At 43.5% G+C, this 17,020-nt stretch overlaps 3 protein-coding genes across 3 annotated transcripts in view; 1 reads left to right on the top strand and 2 right to left on the bottom strand.

Annotated features, from left to right (window-relative positions):
- LOC144007699 (uncharacterized) overlaps nt 1-12,189 on the bottom strand; it is a 28,857-nt gene extending 16,668 nt beyond the window's left edge. Inside the window, exon 1 of the mRNA XM_077507546.1 lies at nt 11,729-12,189. Coding sequence (XP_077363672.1) covers nt 11,729-11,852 — 124 coding nt within the window. The 5' untranslated portion in view covers nt 11,853-12,189. The remainder of the gene's footprint in view (nt 1-11,728) is intronic.
- The window catches only part of LOC144007179 (uncharacterized), a 337,746-nt gene that overhangs the window by 203,518 nt on the left and 117,208 nt on the right, over nt 1-17,020 (top strand). The window lies entirely within an intron of this gene.
- Nucleotides 13,613-16,229, bottom strand: LOC144005519 (uncharacterized). Its single transcript, XM_077503766.1, has one exon. It carries the CDS (start codon nt 16,227-16,229, stop codon nt 14,634-14,636), a length of 1,596 nt encoding a protein of 531 aa, XP_077359892.1. The 3' UTR covers nt 13,613-14,633.

Genomic DNA, 17,020 nt, shown 5'->3' with positions numbered 1-17,020 from the left:
CTGTAAAGATGAATATTGTCCCGAAGTTTTTGTACTTGTTTCAGGCACTGCCTGTATTCATACCACAATCTTTTTTCAACAGCCTGAATCAAATTAGTTCCTCTTTTATATGGGACAATAAACCAGTTCGCATACGAAAGGAATTTATGGAAAGACCTAAAGATGTAGGGGGGCTTTCTCTTCCAAATTTGCGTACATATTATTGGGCTGCAAACTTTAATGCCATATCCCTATGGTTAAAAGTTTGGGACAATAAAATTCCTGCGTGGCTCCAGATTGAAAAGTCCACTTGTGGCCGATATTCACTCCCTGCTTTACTATGTGCCTCATTGCCTTCACTGGTTAGCAGTATTAAAGATAATGTAATTGTAACACAATCGTTACGTATTTTGACCCAGTTCAAAAAATATTTGGGTATTCAGAATGTCTCTATTTATTCCCCACTTATACACAACCATCTTTTTCAGCCATCTTTTTTGGACAAGGGTTTCAAAACCTGGTATAGCAAGGGTATTCATTGTATTAAGGATCTATATATTGGTGGTACGTTTGCCAGCTTTCAGCAGCTATCGCAAAAATTTGGCCTGACCAATAATCAATTTTTTCGTTATTTGCAGATTAGAGACTTCGCCCGCAATAAGATTGATAATTTTCCTGATCTCCCTCCCTCGTCCTGTTTGGATTCTCTATTAGGTGTTAATAGTCGGACTAAAGGTAGAATATCATTTATTTATTCTCAAATTATGGAATGTTGTGATCAATCCATTTCGCATATTCGAGAACAATGGCAAGCTGATTTAGGTGCTCAGATGTCCGATGAGGAATGGGGTAAGGCACTTAAGAGAGTCCACTCCTCTTCTATATGCTCTAGACATGCCTTGATACAATTTAAAGTGCTGCATAGATTACATTTCTCGAGGGCTCGGCTGGCTAGAATATTCCCAAATATAAATCCTTTATGTGAAAGATGTAAACGATTTACTGCTACTTCGTATCATATGTTCTGGTCATGCCCAAAGCTTGTTCCATTTTGGTCTTTCTTTTTTGAAGTACTCTCTAAAGCTTATGCTTGTCATATTTCACCATCTCCATTGGTTGCTGTTTTTGGTTTTATTTCTGACACAACGGGATCTGATCCCCCCGTTTACTTACAGAGGGTCACTGCCTTTTGTTCTCTATTAGCCAGACGTTTGATTTTATTCAAATGGATGGATGCCAATCCTCCCTCGAATCACCACTGGATAAGGGACGTTATGCAGAATCTTAAATTGGAAAAGATTAGATGTACCCTCAACGGATCCATCAACAAATTCCACGAAACCTGGGACTCTTTAATAACATATGTGAATAATTTACCTGGTCTGGAACTATAAATCTTGAATTGCATCATCTGTCTTTGTATTACGTCTATAACAGCTATAAAGTGTATTTATTTTTTGTGTGTGTGTGTGTGGGGGGGGGGGGGGGGGGGATTCTATTATGTAAGTCCAATATGGAACCTGATCTGTTTTTGTTGGGGTTGTTCATATTTGTTACTTGGTGGATAAGATTGTTTTATGTGATAATGGAAAATTACAAATAAAGTGTTCAAAAAAAAAAAAAAAAGAATGCAGCACGTTAATCATTACGGAGACGTGGCTGCACTCACAAATACCCGACGCTGCGATGCAGCTAGCCGGCCGCACGCTACACAGATCGGACAGGACCAGCGACTCCGGGAAAAGGAGAGGTGGTGGCCTTTGCATCTACGTGAATGAAGGTTGGTGTAATAACAGCACTGTACTGGACAAACATTGTTCCCCGGACCTGGAATTCATGTCGGTGAGATGCAGACCCTTCTTCTTACTAAGAGAGCTAGCTGTTATTATCATCACTGCCGTCTACATACCACCGGATGCTTATGTAAAAACCTCTCTTTTTCTCTACTGCTTGACGCTATAAACAATCATCTGTATGCCTACCCAAATGGCGCGCACATCATCGCAGGAGATTTTAATCAGGCAAATCTCAAAACTGTTTTACCTAAATTTTACCAGCACGTGAAATGTCCAACAAGAGGTGATAAAACATTGGATCATGTGTACTCTAACATTAAGAGTGCATACAGAGCCATACCCCTCCCCCACCTGGGACAGTCTGATCACATCTCACTGTTCCTGGTCCCAGCATACACCCCTCTCAGCCGTCAAAGCAAGCCCAAAAGACAGACCATTATCACCTGGCTTGACGACGCCCTCCCCCGACTCCAGGACTGCTTTGAACAGACACAGTGGGAGACTTTCCACCACGAAGACCTGGCCACATTCACAGATACAGTACTGTCTTACATCAGGTACTGCATGGGCACGGTTACGGTGGAGAAGATCATCCAGGTGTACCCAAACCAGAAGCCGTGGATGATGAGCCAAGTCCGCTCACTTCTCCGGGCCCGGGATGCATCCTTCAGATAAGGCGACCGCCAAAGCAGCCTACAAGGAGAAGATAGAAGGGCAACTCAACAATCCCCGACAGATGTGGCAGAGCATACAGTCCCTCACCAACTACAAGGGTTGTGCTGCGACTCCTGTGGACTCAGATGCGGCATTAGCAGAGGAGCTAAATAGTTTCTTTGCTCGCTTTGAGTCCCAAACTCAGAACTCAGTCACACCACCCCATCCTCTATTACAACTTCCACCAACTTCTGGCACCACCTCACTGATTGTAGCGGTGGAAGACGTGAGACGTGTGCTCCGTGCTGTCAACCCCAGGAAGGCCACAGGACCGGACGGTGTACCGGGGAAAGTACTTAAGGCATGTGCTGACCAACTAGCACCAGTATTCACGGATATTTTTAACCTGTCACTGGAACAAGCCCACATTCCAGCCTGCCTAAAATCAGCCGCCATCATCCCAGTCCCCAAGAAGTCACCCACAATAAATCTAACCGACTTCCGTCCAGTAGCACTCACCCCAGTCATCACAAAGTGTTTTGAAAAACTGGTACTAAGACACATCAAAGCTTGTCTCCCCTCCACTCTCGATCCATATCAGTTGGCATATCGGCCAAATAGATCCACTGAGGATGCAATAACAATCACCCTCCATGCTGCACTGAGCCATCTTGAGAAAAGGGGAAGCTATGTCAGAATGGTCAGAATGCTTTTTATTGACTACAGCTCAGCCTTTAATACAATAATACCGGACATTCTTATCCCCAAGTTGTCTAACCTGGGGCTCCCGCCCTCCACTTGCTCTTGGATTAAGGACTTTCTGGTCGACCGACCCCAGCACGTCAAGCTGGGTCCCTGTCCCCATCTCTCATCCACCTGCACGCTGAGAACTGGCTCGCCTCAAGGCTGTGTCCTGAGCCCACTACTTTTCTCACTTTACGCACATGAATGTAGACCCACCCATTCTGAGAACATGGTTGTGAAATTTGCGGATGACACAACAGTGGTGGGGATGATTACAGAGGGAAATGAGGCGGCCTATAGGGAAGAGGTCCTTAGGCTGAGTGAGTGGTGTGCCCTCAACAACTTAACAATGAACATTTCCAAAACAAAAGAACTCATTCTGGACTTCCGACGGAGCAAAACTGCCCCTGCCCCTCTGTACATCAACGGCGAAAGCGTGGAGCGTGTGGAGACCTTCAAATTCCTTGGGGTTCACATCTCTAAAGACCTCTCCTGGACAGCTAACACCACAGCACTAGTCAAAAGGGCACAGCAGAGATTGCACTTCCTGAGATTACTAAGGAAGGCGCAACTTAACACCAAACTGCTGGTGACCTTCTATAGATCAGCAATTGAGAGTCTGCTGACCTATGCTGTGTCAGTATGGCACTCAAGCTGCACAGAAGCGGACAGGAAGAGACTGCAAAGGGTCATCAACACAGCACAGAAGACCATCGGCTGCCCCCTACCTCCACTGACTACCATCTACAACTCCCGGTGTCTCGGTCAGGGCAAGGAAAATCATCAAGGACCATACACACCCCGGTTTCCACTTCTTCAGCCTGCTGCCCTCTGGTAGGCACTACAGAGCAATATCAGCAAAAACAAACAGACTCAGGGACAGTTTCTTTCCAAAAGCTGTCATCATACTCAACTCCACTATGCACTGAGAACCGACCTGGACTCATTTAAGGACTAGCATTGCACTTTTGCACATTTGTACATCGCAATATGTACAGTGGTTTTATACAGTATTGGTTTTATTTTATTTTTTAACCTCTTTATTTTATTGTATATATTTTTATCTGTCTATTATGTGTGCACTTATGGCAGAGCTTTCATTTCATTGTACTTGTATAATGACAATAAAGGCTAATCTAATCTACGTGAGCGCGCGCAGCTTGCTCCTCGTTCTCGCGGAGACGAGTTCCGCCTAAACTGTTTTCACACAGCCGACACGTATTCCCCGTATTAGATATCTGCATAAACTGCTTACCCCTCACCCGGACTCTTTTGTCTTCGCGGTTGTTGGTGCCGGGGGGGCGCGCTCTGTGCCGGCGCGTGATGCCGTGCCGTGGACGCTCGCCCGCATTCTGCGGGGTCGTGGGACAATGAACACTGGACCAAACCGAAGCACTTCCTGCATTGAACTTAAATAGCATATTTTGCCGCGCTTCAGCTGTCACCTGACTTTGGAGTGAACCATAACAGTAGTAGATCTATTAGGTGAATTGCTTTCTGTTTGAGGGAAGAAATTACGGGTAGTGAATGGAGGATTTTTGTTATGAGGAATATATGCTGTAGATATTGTTCATTTACATATGCTTTAGCTGCTTTTTGTTCCTTTTTGTTTAATTTCTAAATGGTTTGTCCAGGGGGAGGGGCTAGAGAGAGGAGCGTGATGGTGAGGGCTGAGCTGTCAACAGTAAGTTGTAGAAATGACCAAAAAGAAGTTGTAAATATTTTTGAAATTGTTTTTCCCTGCACTGGACTTGCACTGTCAATATTTTTTCACCTTTTTGGATGCTGCGTTGGGGTAAATAAAAAAAACACTCACTGAAGGTTTTCGACTGCGCCATCATTTTCCCCCCTCTTAAAACGAACCCGTGACATTACTATTTTTAAAATAAAATATATAAACCAAGTTATATATATATATATATATATATATATATATATATATATATATATATATATATATATATATATATATATATACACACACACACACACACACACACACAAGTGCACATAGACATATTCACATTTGCCAAAAATATATATACATAAATTTCCTAAACATATACCATAATACCTATCTAAATCATTTACACATACTCACATATACAATTTTCATATTCTGGTCTGACATAGGTAATTTTTTTTAACTTTACTTTGAAACATTTTGTTAAACTCCAGAGGTGAGTCACAACATTATAAACAACTTCTGAGTACTGTGGCAGAGTAAATTGTTATAAACTTTATACATTATTTGTGCTATTTTAAATATCATAAGGACTGTGTCTAATTTCAAACAAAGTCTGAGTACAGAGTAGATTTTTGTGTACTTTGTACATTATTTGTGCTCATTTAAACTCAACCAAGTCATAACATTGTATTGCATTTAATTTACCCCTCCATGAGCCGGCACCTTAACGTGGTGGAGGGGTTTGCGTGTCCCAATGATCCTAGGAGCTATGTTGTCTGGGGCTTTATGCCCCTGGCAGGGTCACCCATGGCAAACAGGTCCTAGGTGAGGGGCCAGACTAAGCACGGCTCAGAAGACTCCTTATGAAGAAAACAAACTTTGGATACACGTTTCCCTCGCCCGGACGTGGGTCACCGGGGCCCCCCTCTGTAGCCAGGCCTGGAGGCGGGGCTCGCTGGCGAGCGCCTGGTGGCCGGGCCTGTACCCATGGGGCCCGGCCGGGCACAGCCCGAAGAGGCAACGTGGGTCCCCCTTCCCACGGGCTCACCACCGGTGGGAGGGGCCAAAGGGGTCGGGTGCAGTGCAGGCTGGGTGGCAGCCAAGGGAGGAGACCTTGGCGGACCGACCCCCGGCTACAGAAGCTGGCTCTTGGGACATGGAATGTCACCTCTCTGGCAGGGAAGGAGCCCGAGCTGGTGTGTGAGGCCGAGAAGTTCCGACTAGACATAGTCGGACTCGCCTCCACACACAGCTTGGGCTCTGGTACCAGTCCTCTTGAGAGGGGTTGGACTCTCTTCCACTCTGGAGTTGCCCACGGTGTGAGGCGCAGAGCAGGTGTGGGTATACTTATTGCCCCCCGGCTCGGCGCCTGTACGTTGGGGTTTACCCCAGTGGACGAGAGGGTAGCCTCCCTCCGCCTTCGGGTGGGGGGACGGGTCCTGACTGTTGTTTGTGCATATGCACCAAACAGCAGCTCAGAGTACCCACCCTTTTTGGAGTCCTTGGAGGGTGTGCTGGAGAGTGCTCCCTCTGGGGACTCCCTCGTTCTGCTGGGGGACTTCAACGCTCACGTGGGCAATGACAGTGAGACCTGGAGGGGCGTGATTGGGAGGAACGGCCCCCCTGATCGGAACCCGAGAGGTGTTCTGTTATTGGACTTCTGTGCTCGTCACGGTTTGTCCATAACGAACACCATGTTCAGGCATAAGGGTGTCCATATGTGCACTTGGCACCAGGACACCCTAGGCCGCAGTTCGATGATCGACTTTGTAGTCGTGTCATCGGATTTGCGGCCGCATGTTTTGGACACTCGGGTGAAGAGAGGGGCGGAGCTGTCAACTGATCACCACCTGGTGGTGTGTTGGCTCCGATGGTGGGGGAAGATGCCGGTCCGACCTGGCAGACCAAAACGTATTGTGAGGGTTTGCTGGAAACGTCTGGCGGAATCCCCTGTCAGAAAGAGTTTCAATGCCCACCTCCGGCAGAGCTTCTCCCTTGTCTCGGGGGAGGCGGGGGACATTGAGTCCAAATGGGCCATGTTCCGCGCCTCCATTGTTGAGGCGGCCGATCGGAGCTGTGGTCGTAAGGTGGTCGGTGCCTGTCGTGGCGGCAATCCTCGAACCCGCTGGTGGACACCAGCGGTAAGGGATGCCGTCAAGCTGAAGAAGGAGTCCTATCGGGCCTTTTTGGCCTGTCGGACTCCGGAGGCAGCTGACAGGTACCGGATGGCCAAGCGGAACGCGGCTTCGGCGGTTGCTGAGGCAAAAACTCGGACATGGGAGGAGTTCGGTGAGGCCATGGAAAACGACTTCCGGACGGCTTCGAGGAAATTCTGGTCCACCATCCGGCGTCTCAGGAGAGGAAAGCAGTGCACCATTAACACTGTGTATAGTGGCGATGGGGTGCTGCTGACCTCGACTCGGGACGTCGTGAAGCGGTGGGGGGAATACTTCGAAGACCTCCTCAATTCCACCAACACGTCTTCCTTTGAGGAAGCAGAGTCTGGGGACTCTGGGGTGGGCTCTCCTATCTCTGGGGTCGAAGTCACTGAGGTGGTTGGAAAGCTCCTCGGTGGCAGGGCCCCGGGGGTGGATGAGATCCGCCCGGAGTTCCTAAAGACTCTGGATGTTGTGGGGCTGTCGTGGTTGACACGCCTCTGCAACATCGCGTGGACATCGGGGACAGTGCCTCTGGATTGGCAAACCGGGGTGGTGGTGCCCCTTTTTAAGAAGGGGGACCGGAGGGTGTGTTCCAACTACAGAGGGATCACACTCCTCAGCCTCCCTGGTAAGGTCTATTCAGGGGTGCTGGAGAGGAGGATCCGTCGGGAGGTCGAATCTCGGATTCAGGAGGAGCAGTGTGGTTTTCATCCTGGCCGTGGAACAGTGGACCAGCTCTACACCCTCCGCAGGATCCTCGAGGGTGCGTGGGAGTTCGCTCAACCAGTCCACATGTGTTTTGTGGATTTGGAGAAGGCGTTCGACCGTGTCCCTCGGGGAGTTCTGTGGGGGGTGCTTCGGGAGTACGGGGTGCCGGACCCCTTGATACGGGCTGTTCGGTCCCTGTACGACCGTTGCCAGAGTTTGGTCCGCATTGCCGGCAGTAAGTCGGATTCGTTTCCTGTGAGGGTTGGACTCCGCCAAGGTTGCCCTTTGTCACCGATTCTGTTCATAACTTTTATGGACAGAATTTCTAGGCGCAGCCGAGGCGTGGAGGGGTTCCGGTTTAGTGGCCTCAGCGTTGCATCTCTGCTCTTTGCAGATGATGTGGTGCTGTTGGCTTCATCCAGCCGTGATCTCCAACTCTCACTGGAGCGGTTCGCAGCCGAGTGTGAAGCGGTTGGGATGAAGATCAGCACCTCCAAATCCGAGACCATGGTCCTCAGTCGGAAAAGGGTGGAGTGTCGTCTTCAGGTCGGGGACGAGATCCTGCCCCAAGTGGAGGAGTTCAAGTATCTTGGGGTCTTGTTCACGAGTGAGGGTAGGATGGAGCGGGAGATCGACAGGCGGATCGGTGCAGCGTCTGCAGTGATGCGGACTCTGTATCGGTCCGTCGTGGTGAAGAAAGAGCTGAGCCAAAAGGCAAAGCTCTCGATTTACCGGTCGATCTACGTTCCGACCCTCACCTATGGTCACGAGCTGTGGGTCGTGACCGAAAGAACGAGATCCCGGATACAAGCGGCCGAAATGAGTTTCCTCCGCAGGGTGTCCGGGCTCTCCCTTAGAGATAGGGTGAGAAGCTCGGTCATCCAGGAGGGACTCAGAGTCGAGCCGCTGCTCCTCCGCGTTGAGAGGAGCCAGCTGAGGTGGCTCGGGCATCTGGTTCGGATGCCTCCTGGACGCCTCCCTGGGGAGGTGTTTCGGGCATGTCCCACTGGCGGGAGGCCCCGGGGACGACCCAGGACACGCTGGAGAGACTATGTCTCTCGGCTGGCCTGGGAACGCCTTGGGATCCCGCCGGAGGAGCTGGTTGAAGTGGCTGGGGAGAGGGAAGTCTGGGTTTCCCTCCTGAAGCTGCTGCCCCCGCGACCCGACCCCGGATAAGCGGAAGAAGATGGATGGATGGATGGATGGATGGATGCATTTAATTTAATAAATAATGGATGTGTTGATTCTGTATATTTTGATTGATTAATAATTCATAAAGCTCTCTTTTGCAATTTGAAAACAGAGCTGATATTTGTTTGATGTGCATTTCCCCAGATTTCCACACAATAGGTCAGATATGGTAATAATAATGAACTGTATAATGTATATAATGATTTCATGTTAAAGTCATCAGTTAGTTTTATAGAGTATCCCTCTGATTTTTGACATTTTCTGAGTGGCTTCCAACTTAATTTATCATCAATAACTATTCCAAAGAATTTGTTTCCATACACCCTTTCTATTTAACTCATTCACTGCCAGTTATTATAGTAAATTTTTACATTTCCAATACTCACGTGATATTCCATTCAATAATTATATATAAACCGAATCTACCAAATAACAGAATAGACTCCCTACTTTTTGTCCCGTCCCGTTCTTTTATAATTGACAGCAGAAAAATGTAGGTTTGCCAAAATACAGCCATTTCTCCCATGGACTCTGAAACTGTGTTTATTTCCTATAAAATGGGGCAATGATGTCATCTACCGGTGGTTGGGCATCAGTAAAGTTGTTTCCAAGTTTGATATTTACAGTGGAGCATGCTCAGATTCGCCCCCATTTAGCACCGCTCTAAAAAATACAATTGACAAGTATACTTGTCAAAGGCAGTGAATGAGTTAAATTGAATTCACCATAATTTATATTAGAATATTAGAGATGAAAACACAAATTTCAGAAAACGGGTTGCTCATTGGTTGAATTGATTTTTGATGAGTAAAAGTTAACATTTGCCTAGGAAAAGAAAGTCTACTGGGAATGGATTGAAATATGCTTGACGTATTGTAACTTGTTCAACCATTTTACAAATCTTATGCGATGAAATAGAGCGTTTTCACGACACGTCATCAGGCGCGGCATTAACCCGGAAGCAGCCATCTTGGAGATAGTCCGTTGTCCACACTCCGAGTCCGCACCACATGACCACAACGGAGAACTTTGTTGAGGACAATGGTGAACCTTTGTCCATCAGATGTTGATTTTGATTAAAGTGAATACAATTTTCCCTTTGGAAATAAAATACCATTAATCATTAATAGATGACTATTTTTTTGTTTAGTAACTAAAACATGCAAAAATAAAAACAAACACACAGATGAAATGCTAAATGCAATCAAGCTTGATTAGGGTGTTTCTGTATTAATAATAGCAACCATCCGGTCGATCCATATTGAGCTGTTTTCAGTAAAGGCAATGACAGAAGTTTGTTACAATTCAACAATCAGAATGAAAGGATAATAGGAATACAATAGCGGTCTCTAGTGGCGAGAACATCCATTCATTTTGTTGCATATACTTGCTTGGTCTGCAAATATGTAGCCTCAAGATATTTCTAAAAGATTTGCGATTTATAGTAATCATTGTTACTGTATGGTTATGGAAGACAACAGAATGTCACTCAGCAGCTCACACATTTATTCAAGGAAGCCATGCATCTCATTCTCAACTGCATTATAAGTACAACAGTGTATATAAGAGTGTATTATAAATTACGCTACGGCATAACAAACGTTTCTTCGACCTTTGGAAAAAATAAATATATATATAAATTCATTCAACATAATTTCAACTCACAAGTAAACCGTCTGAAGAGCAAAACTTCACAGCAGTTCACTGAAATACTTGTAATTATTGAGAGGTTTCTTTCCTTTTTCCTTTTAAAGTTGATGACTTGGTCATGTGTCTCCCTCACCCGTGCACACACCATTTGGTTGAAAGCTTCCAAACCTTTGTACGATTTAAGGTATTCTGCTGTGTACAGGCTCGGCTAGAAAATCAGGTAGTTAGTTCACAATGTCGGGGGTTGTAATTGAAGGAAGAATCGCCGGGTCGTCATGGATAGAAGAAGAGGTGGCCAACTCATACGAATCTGTACGTATTTTTTCCAAATCGCGGGCTTTTTCCTGTTGCCAAGTCCGTCCCTATATGCATTAGCATCTTTGGTGGGCTTTGCCGAGCTTTTGAAGTAGTTTTGACATCGATAAAGACTCGCCAAACAATTCTCATTGTAATTCTCTATTGGCTTGCGTTAGCTTTAGTACGTCAATATCTCCCAAGATGGCCGCGCATCCGGGTTACTGCCGAGTTCGTGACATCAGCGAAAACGCTCTATTGCTGCATTCGAGGATGGTCGGAAGTCGGAAATATCCAAGTTGAAACTTCCCAGTTCCGAGCACAAAGCGTTCGAGGAAGCAAAATGGCGGATAGTTGTTTTTTCATTTTAGACCTCCACTTATTTTTAAGATTTTTTTTCCCTGTATATCTTATTTTGGTCCTCAAAACTCAATTTGATTTACAGGAAACTTGTTTTTGTGTGCAATTTTGCTTTATTTATTGTTTTAATCTTATTTCATAAGCATTCCATACAGTTAAGTAGTTTACGGTGTAATTTCATGCAGGGATATAGCAGCAATACTGTTGTTACATGAAGCTATGGTGAATATTTATGAATGAAGAAAGCTGTCTAGTTTTATACTCGAGTAAATTGTGTTTTGCCATTCCGAGTGACGTCACATTGTAGTCCAAACTGTTTCATGCTGTGACGTGAAAATTGAACATGTTGCTCTCCTCAATCCAATTCTCATCTGAGAAATGTACCAAACCGACTGAAGAAAAAAAAAAAACTAACTGTGTATCGTAACAAAGTGCCCCGGTGAAGATTCCTTTCAAAATAAATTCGGACATATGGTTGAAAAGTGTCGACGAAACAAGTGACAAACCTGCTCTGTTCAACACAACTCGAGGCTGCTTGTAAACGGCGTCCAGCAGTTGACGTTGTCGCTCGTTGTCCTCCTGTGCTCCACAAAGCTCCTCTTCGTACTTGACTTTCGCCATTGTGAACATCTTCACACGATATTCTCGACACTTTACGCTCACGATTGACGTCTGCTGAGCCAATTTGTCGATAGCAAACGCGTCTCGTTTTTTGGCGCCTAGCAAGCTAAACTAAGATAAGCTAAGCTAAGCTAAGCTAAGCTAAGCTAAGCTAAACTAAGCCAAGGCAAAATAAAGAGGGCCGAGAGATACGACTGAACCAGACACGAAACGTAGCAATTATGACTTCAATAACGTAGTGACGGGGCAAAGTGTCGATGTGTCAGTTCGTTCCGTACGAATTCGTGTTGAATTATTTTTATAGTGAAGCCGAGCGAAAACGCGTCGTGCCTGGAATGGAGTCGCTCTTCTGCTACCACGTGAAATCTACGGCAATCACAGTTGGACAAATCACCATGTCACGAAAATATTAATATTGTACTTTGAAAAAAATCATAAAAAGTTTAATACTCGATTCATTTGGATAATAAAAATAATCAAATCGTCAAACTACATTTGGACGAATAAGAAGAAACATGTTTACTTCCTGTACATACGAGTAGCATGGAAGGCATGGAAAGAAAATTAAATACACATACTTACCACAGTCACACTTTTTGTTTTCATCCCACTTTTGGTTTTTATTTTCATTCATTCATTCATTCATTCCTTCGCGTTGACAAAAAAGCCTGGCGGCTCGATGAGGGCCAATGTCAGCAGTCTTCTTGTGGCCCTCTTCAGCTTTGGGTCCTCCCTGCATGAGAAGACAAACGCGCACACAGCAACTGACTTCTGAGGGGGGGGGGAGTTCTCGTTTCCGTTCCCCAAAACAAAACAAAACAAAAATAACCAATGCATGGGTAGGCAAACGAATTTGATTACATTACAAAATTCAGCACCAATACCATTAAAACAAACTTTAAAAATGGTGTAAATTCCGTCAAAAACAGAACCGTATAAAAATGTTATGGGGCTCAATTATATACGGTATATGGAGAAAAAAAAATAAAAATAAATAAATATATATATATATATATATAGAAAGAGAGAGAGAGAGAGAGTCGATTAAAATTTTTAATCATAATTAATCGCATTACTTCAATAATTAACTGACGATTAATTGCACATTATTCACAGATTTTATATCTCAATTTATATCTAAATTTACAACTCTTTGACTGCCAGGCGTTATAAAAACAAAACAAAAAAATCCACAGTGCCAGCCGCTTTTGAGCATTTTAACTCATCTTTCAAGGCAAAAAGAATATTGTTTGCCTTTACTTCATATACAATGTGGCTACTCAATGAAAGATCGCATTCCATTCATTGGAATTTTACTAATCATCATGAAACGTCTTCGGCAGTCAAGGAGTTTTAAAAGTAAATTTTTTTCCCCCTAATTTAAATATGGTTTTATTTTTTAGGCATTGATAAACTAATGAAATAATTCAATAAAAAAGTTTTTAAAAAATCATTGATAAAGTAATTTCATAACAATTCAAGATTTTTTTTTATTCATTGATAGAGTAATTTCATAATTCAATAAAAAAAAAGTTTAAAAAAAATAAAATATGTACTTTACTGTAAAATCAAACCAAAGTGTGACTGATTTGTTTTGGTCATTTTTCTGTCACTACAACATGGCATAATTGCATTTGTAAGACAATGGTGACAGCTCAGTGCATTTTTCTTTTCATCATTGGAGCTGCCTAATTTTTAATAAGAAGTAACTTGTGAAATTATGCACATTTTTTAAAACTGTAAAATACAACACAGTCCCCACAAATATATGCATTCGCTGATGCTTTTATTTTGTTAAGTGAAATAGGATGTGCATTGTAAAAGGACAAATTTTTACTGTATTGGAACCAGAAACGATCGGTGTTCTTTTCATATTAAGAGTTCTTTACTTTTAAAGTAACTTGCGAGTTTCTGCACATTTTAAAATTGTAAAATACAACTTGACGCCACTCCCCACAAATAGATGCAGTAGAATTTAGTGAACAAACTTTTACCCTTGACTTCTCATTTCAAGACGAGTAATCCATCTTGTTCGGTGAGACGAATAAACATTTGGTTTCCCCGTCATAACAGCCCTCTGAGATAAACCCTGAGGACTGCAACAAAACTGAGTTTTGACACCCCTGAGCTAGTCTAACAGCACAACAACCTCCCAAAATCCCCACTTAACTGGCATTGCTGCTTGAAATATGTCATATGTGTGCACGTAAGGACCCAATATTATTTGTTGAACAGTTGTGATTCTTTCATAAACAATGAATTATACAAGTTTCCTCCTGTAAACGTCATGTAACATATCATTTATACGCCTTTAAGGCAAGTTGGAAAATGTCCGAAGTCCTCTTGTTTTTAACAAATTTAAATCACTATAAATCATGCTGTCCATGGAACTGAGTGATTAAAAAAAAGGGTCCTCAAAGTGGACATACCGTCCACCCACTGACGAGATGGTAGGAGCAAGATGGCCGCCCTGTGGCTTCAACGGCTTGCACGGGCGTGTAAGGGCTATCTGCTATCCAGTCATATATACAGGTCGGTGTGCTGTGCATATATAAGGCAAACTACATATGAATGGGCATTTACATGTCAACATGACAGATTATAGACGTCAGTTATAATCTGCAGCCACTTGTCAGGTTGATGTTTTCAAAACAAATTCATTTTCAAAATAGGCTAAGACACATACAACACACAATACAAGTACACAGATCAATCATTCATTTAGCGGTAGAAATTTCTGCACCATTTTAAACGTCAATTCCTAAATGAGATCATATCAAGCTTCATTCATCAACCGCTTTTCTCACCAGCACACTTGTGCCTCTCAGCGTTGCCCTTTGTTGGGAATCTTTGACCACAAACTGAGCAAGCAAAGGGCTTCTCTCCAGTGTGGGTTCTTGTGTGGATTTTTAAGTGTACCCTCTGAGCAAAATTTTGACCACAAACAGAGCAAGCAAAGGGCTTCTCTCCAGTGTGGGTTCTTGTGTGGATTTTTAAGTATCCCTTGGAAGAAAATTTTTTACAACAAACCAAGCAAGCAAAAGGCTTCTCTCCAGTGTGGATTCGCGTGTGCGTTGTTAAACTTCCCTTCTCAGAGAAATTTTGACCACAAACTGAGCAAGCAAAGGGCTTCTCTCCAGTGTGGGTTCTTGTGTGTGTTTTTAATTTTTCCTTAGAAGGAAATTTCTTACCACAAACTGAGCAAGCAAAGGGCTTCTCTCCAGTGTGGATTCGCGTGTGTATTTTTAAGTGTACCCTCTGAGCAAAATTTTGACCACAAACTGAGCAAGCAAAGGGCTTCTCTCTAGTGTGGGTTCGTTTGTGTATTTTTAAGTATCCCTTGGAAGAAAAATTTTGACCACAAACCAAGCAAGCAAAGGGCTTCTCTCCAGTGTGGGTTCTTGTGTGTGTTTTTAAGTTTCCCTTTAAAGAAAAACTTTGACCACAAACCAAGCAAGCAAAGGGCTTCTCTCCAGTGTGGGTTCTTGTGTGTGTTTTTAAGTATCCCTTGGAAGAAAAATTTTGACCACAAACTGAGCAGGCAAAAGGCTTCTCTCCAGTGTGGATTCGCGTGTGCGTTGTTAAACTTCCCTTCTCAGAGAAACTTTGACCACAAACCGAGCAAGCAAAGGGCTTCTCTCCAGTGTGGATTCGCATGTGCGTTGTTAAACTTCCCTTCTGAGAGAAACTTTGACCACAAACTGAGCAAGCAAAAGGCTTCTCTCCAGTGTGGGTTCTTGTGTGTGTTTTTAAGTGTCCCCTCTGAGCAAAATTTTGACCACAAACTGAGCAAGCAAAAGGCTTCTCGTCAGTGTGGGTTCTTGTGTGTGTTTTTAAGTGTTCCTTGCGAGCAAATTTTCGACCACAAACTGAGCAGACAAAAGGTTTATCACCAGTGTGGCCCATCACGTGTCTTCTCAATTGAGACTTGAAACCAAAGGTTTTTCCACACCGAGAACATTTCCACCGTTTGCCATCAGTGTGACATGTCACATCATCGTCACACTGTTCATCGTCAGCAGTGTGAGGAGCGTGTGACGCGTCTTCACCATCTGACATGAGAGCTAACCGGCTGTCATCATTTTCTGTCATTTGTTGTCTTGAGCTGCTGCTTGGAGACTCCGCCCCTTTGTTCTCTTCATATTGACGTTCATCTTCAGTCTTCAAATGGACACCAGTCACGGGCAACTCTGTGAAGTCCTCCTCCTCTTTAATGTATGGTGGCAGCTGCTCCTCTTTTTTGATGTTGGGAGGCTGTTGCTGCTGCTCTTCTTTAACTTGAAGAGGCTCCAAGTCCTCCTCCTGTTTCACGCCAGGGAACTCTGGCTCCTGCCGCTCAGGAAAAATATATTTTTCACTGACATCTGCGAGACACAAGATACACATGGTTTGGTAAAGTTAATTTATTGTGATGTTATGTATTTTATGTTGAAGTTTATCACATGGGCCACATGAGTGAATGAATAACAAATCTATACACAAGTATTTTTTTTTTTTACTTTTAAACAATTTTTTTTTTAACTCAACAAGTGAGTCACATTCTTTCAGGGCAATTCCCAAATGATTCCACAAATTAACACCTTTTACAGATACACACCTTTGCTTAATATTTGTTCTTGTTTTTTTTTTGTTTTATTTTTGGTTTTTATAGACATGTGCACCCCTTATATCATAAGGACTGTGTCTAATTTGGTGCTAATTTAAACTCAACCAAGTCATAAAATTTCATTGTGTTTAATTTAATAAATAATGGATGTGTTGATTCTATATATTTGGATTAATTAATAATTCTTATAGCTCTTTTGCAATTTGAATACAGAGTTGTTGTTTTTTTTCTATTTGTATTTGCCCAGGTTTCCACACAATAGGTCAGATATTGTAATAATAATGAACTGTATAATGTATATAATGAGTTCATGTTCAGGACATCCTTAGTTTTATAGAGTATCCCTCTGATTTTTGACATTTTCCTTTTAACATTTTCTATGTGTGGCTTCCAAAATAATTTATCATCAATAACTACTACAAGGAATTTGTTTTCATACACCCTTTCTATTTCAATTGAATTAACTAGGGCTGGGTTCAAAATATTGATACATCGATATCGTATAGATACGCCTTTTCATATCCCAATATCGATACATAAAGCCATGTATAGATATATCGACCCCGCCCCC

This window comes from Festucalex cinctus, chromosome 1 (genome assembly GCF_051991245.1).
Source record: "Festucalex cinctus isolate MCC-2025b chromosome 1, RoL_Fcin_1.0, whole genome shotgun sequence".
In the NCBI taxonomy this organism is placed as follows: domain Eukaryota; kingdom Metazoa; phylum Chordata; class Actinopteri; order Syngnathiformes; family Syngnathidae; genus Festucalex; species Festucalex cinctus.
The sequence above is the reverse complement of the archived record's forward strand: the minus strand, read 5'-3'. Positions and strand labels throughout refer to the sequence as shown.

What these genes read in the sequence shown, in the direction of transcription:
- LOC144005519 (XM_077503766.1), bottom strand. Translation starts at nt 16,229, where the DNA reads ATGTGTATCTTGTGTCTCGCAGATGTCAGTGAAAAATATATTTTTCCT.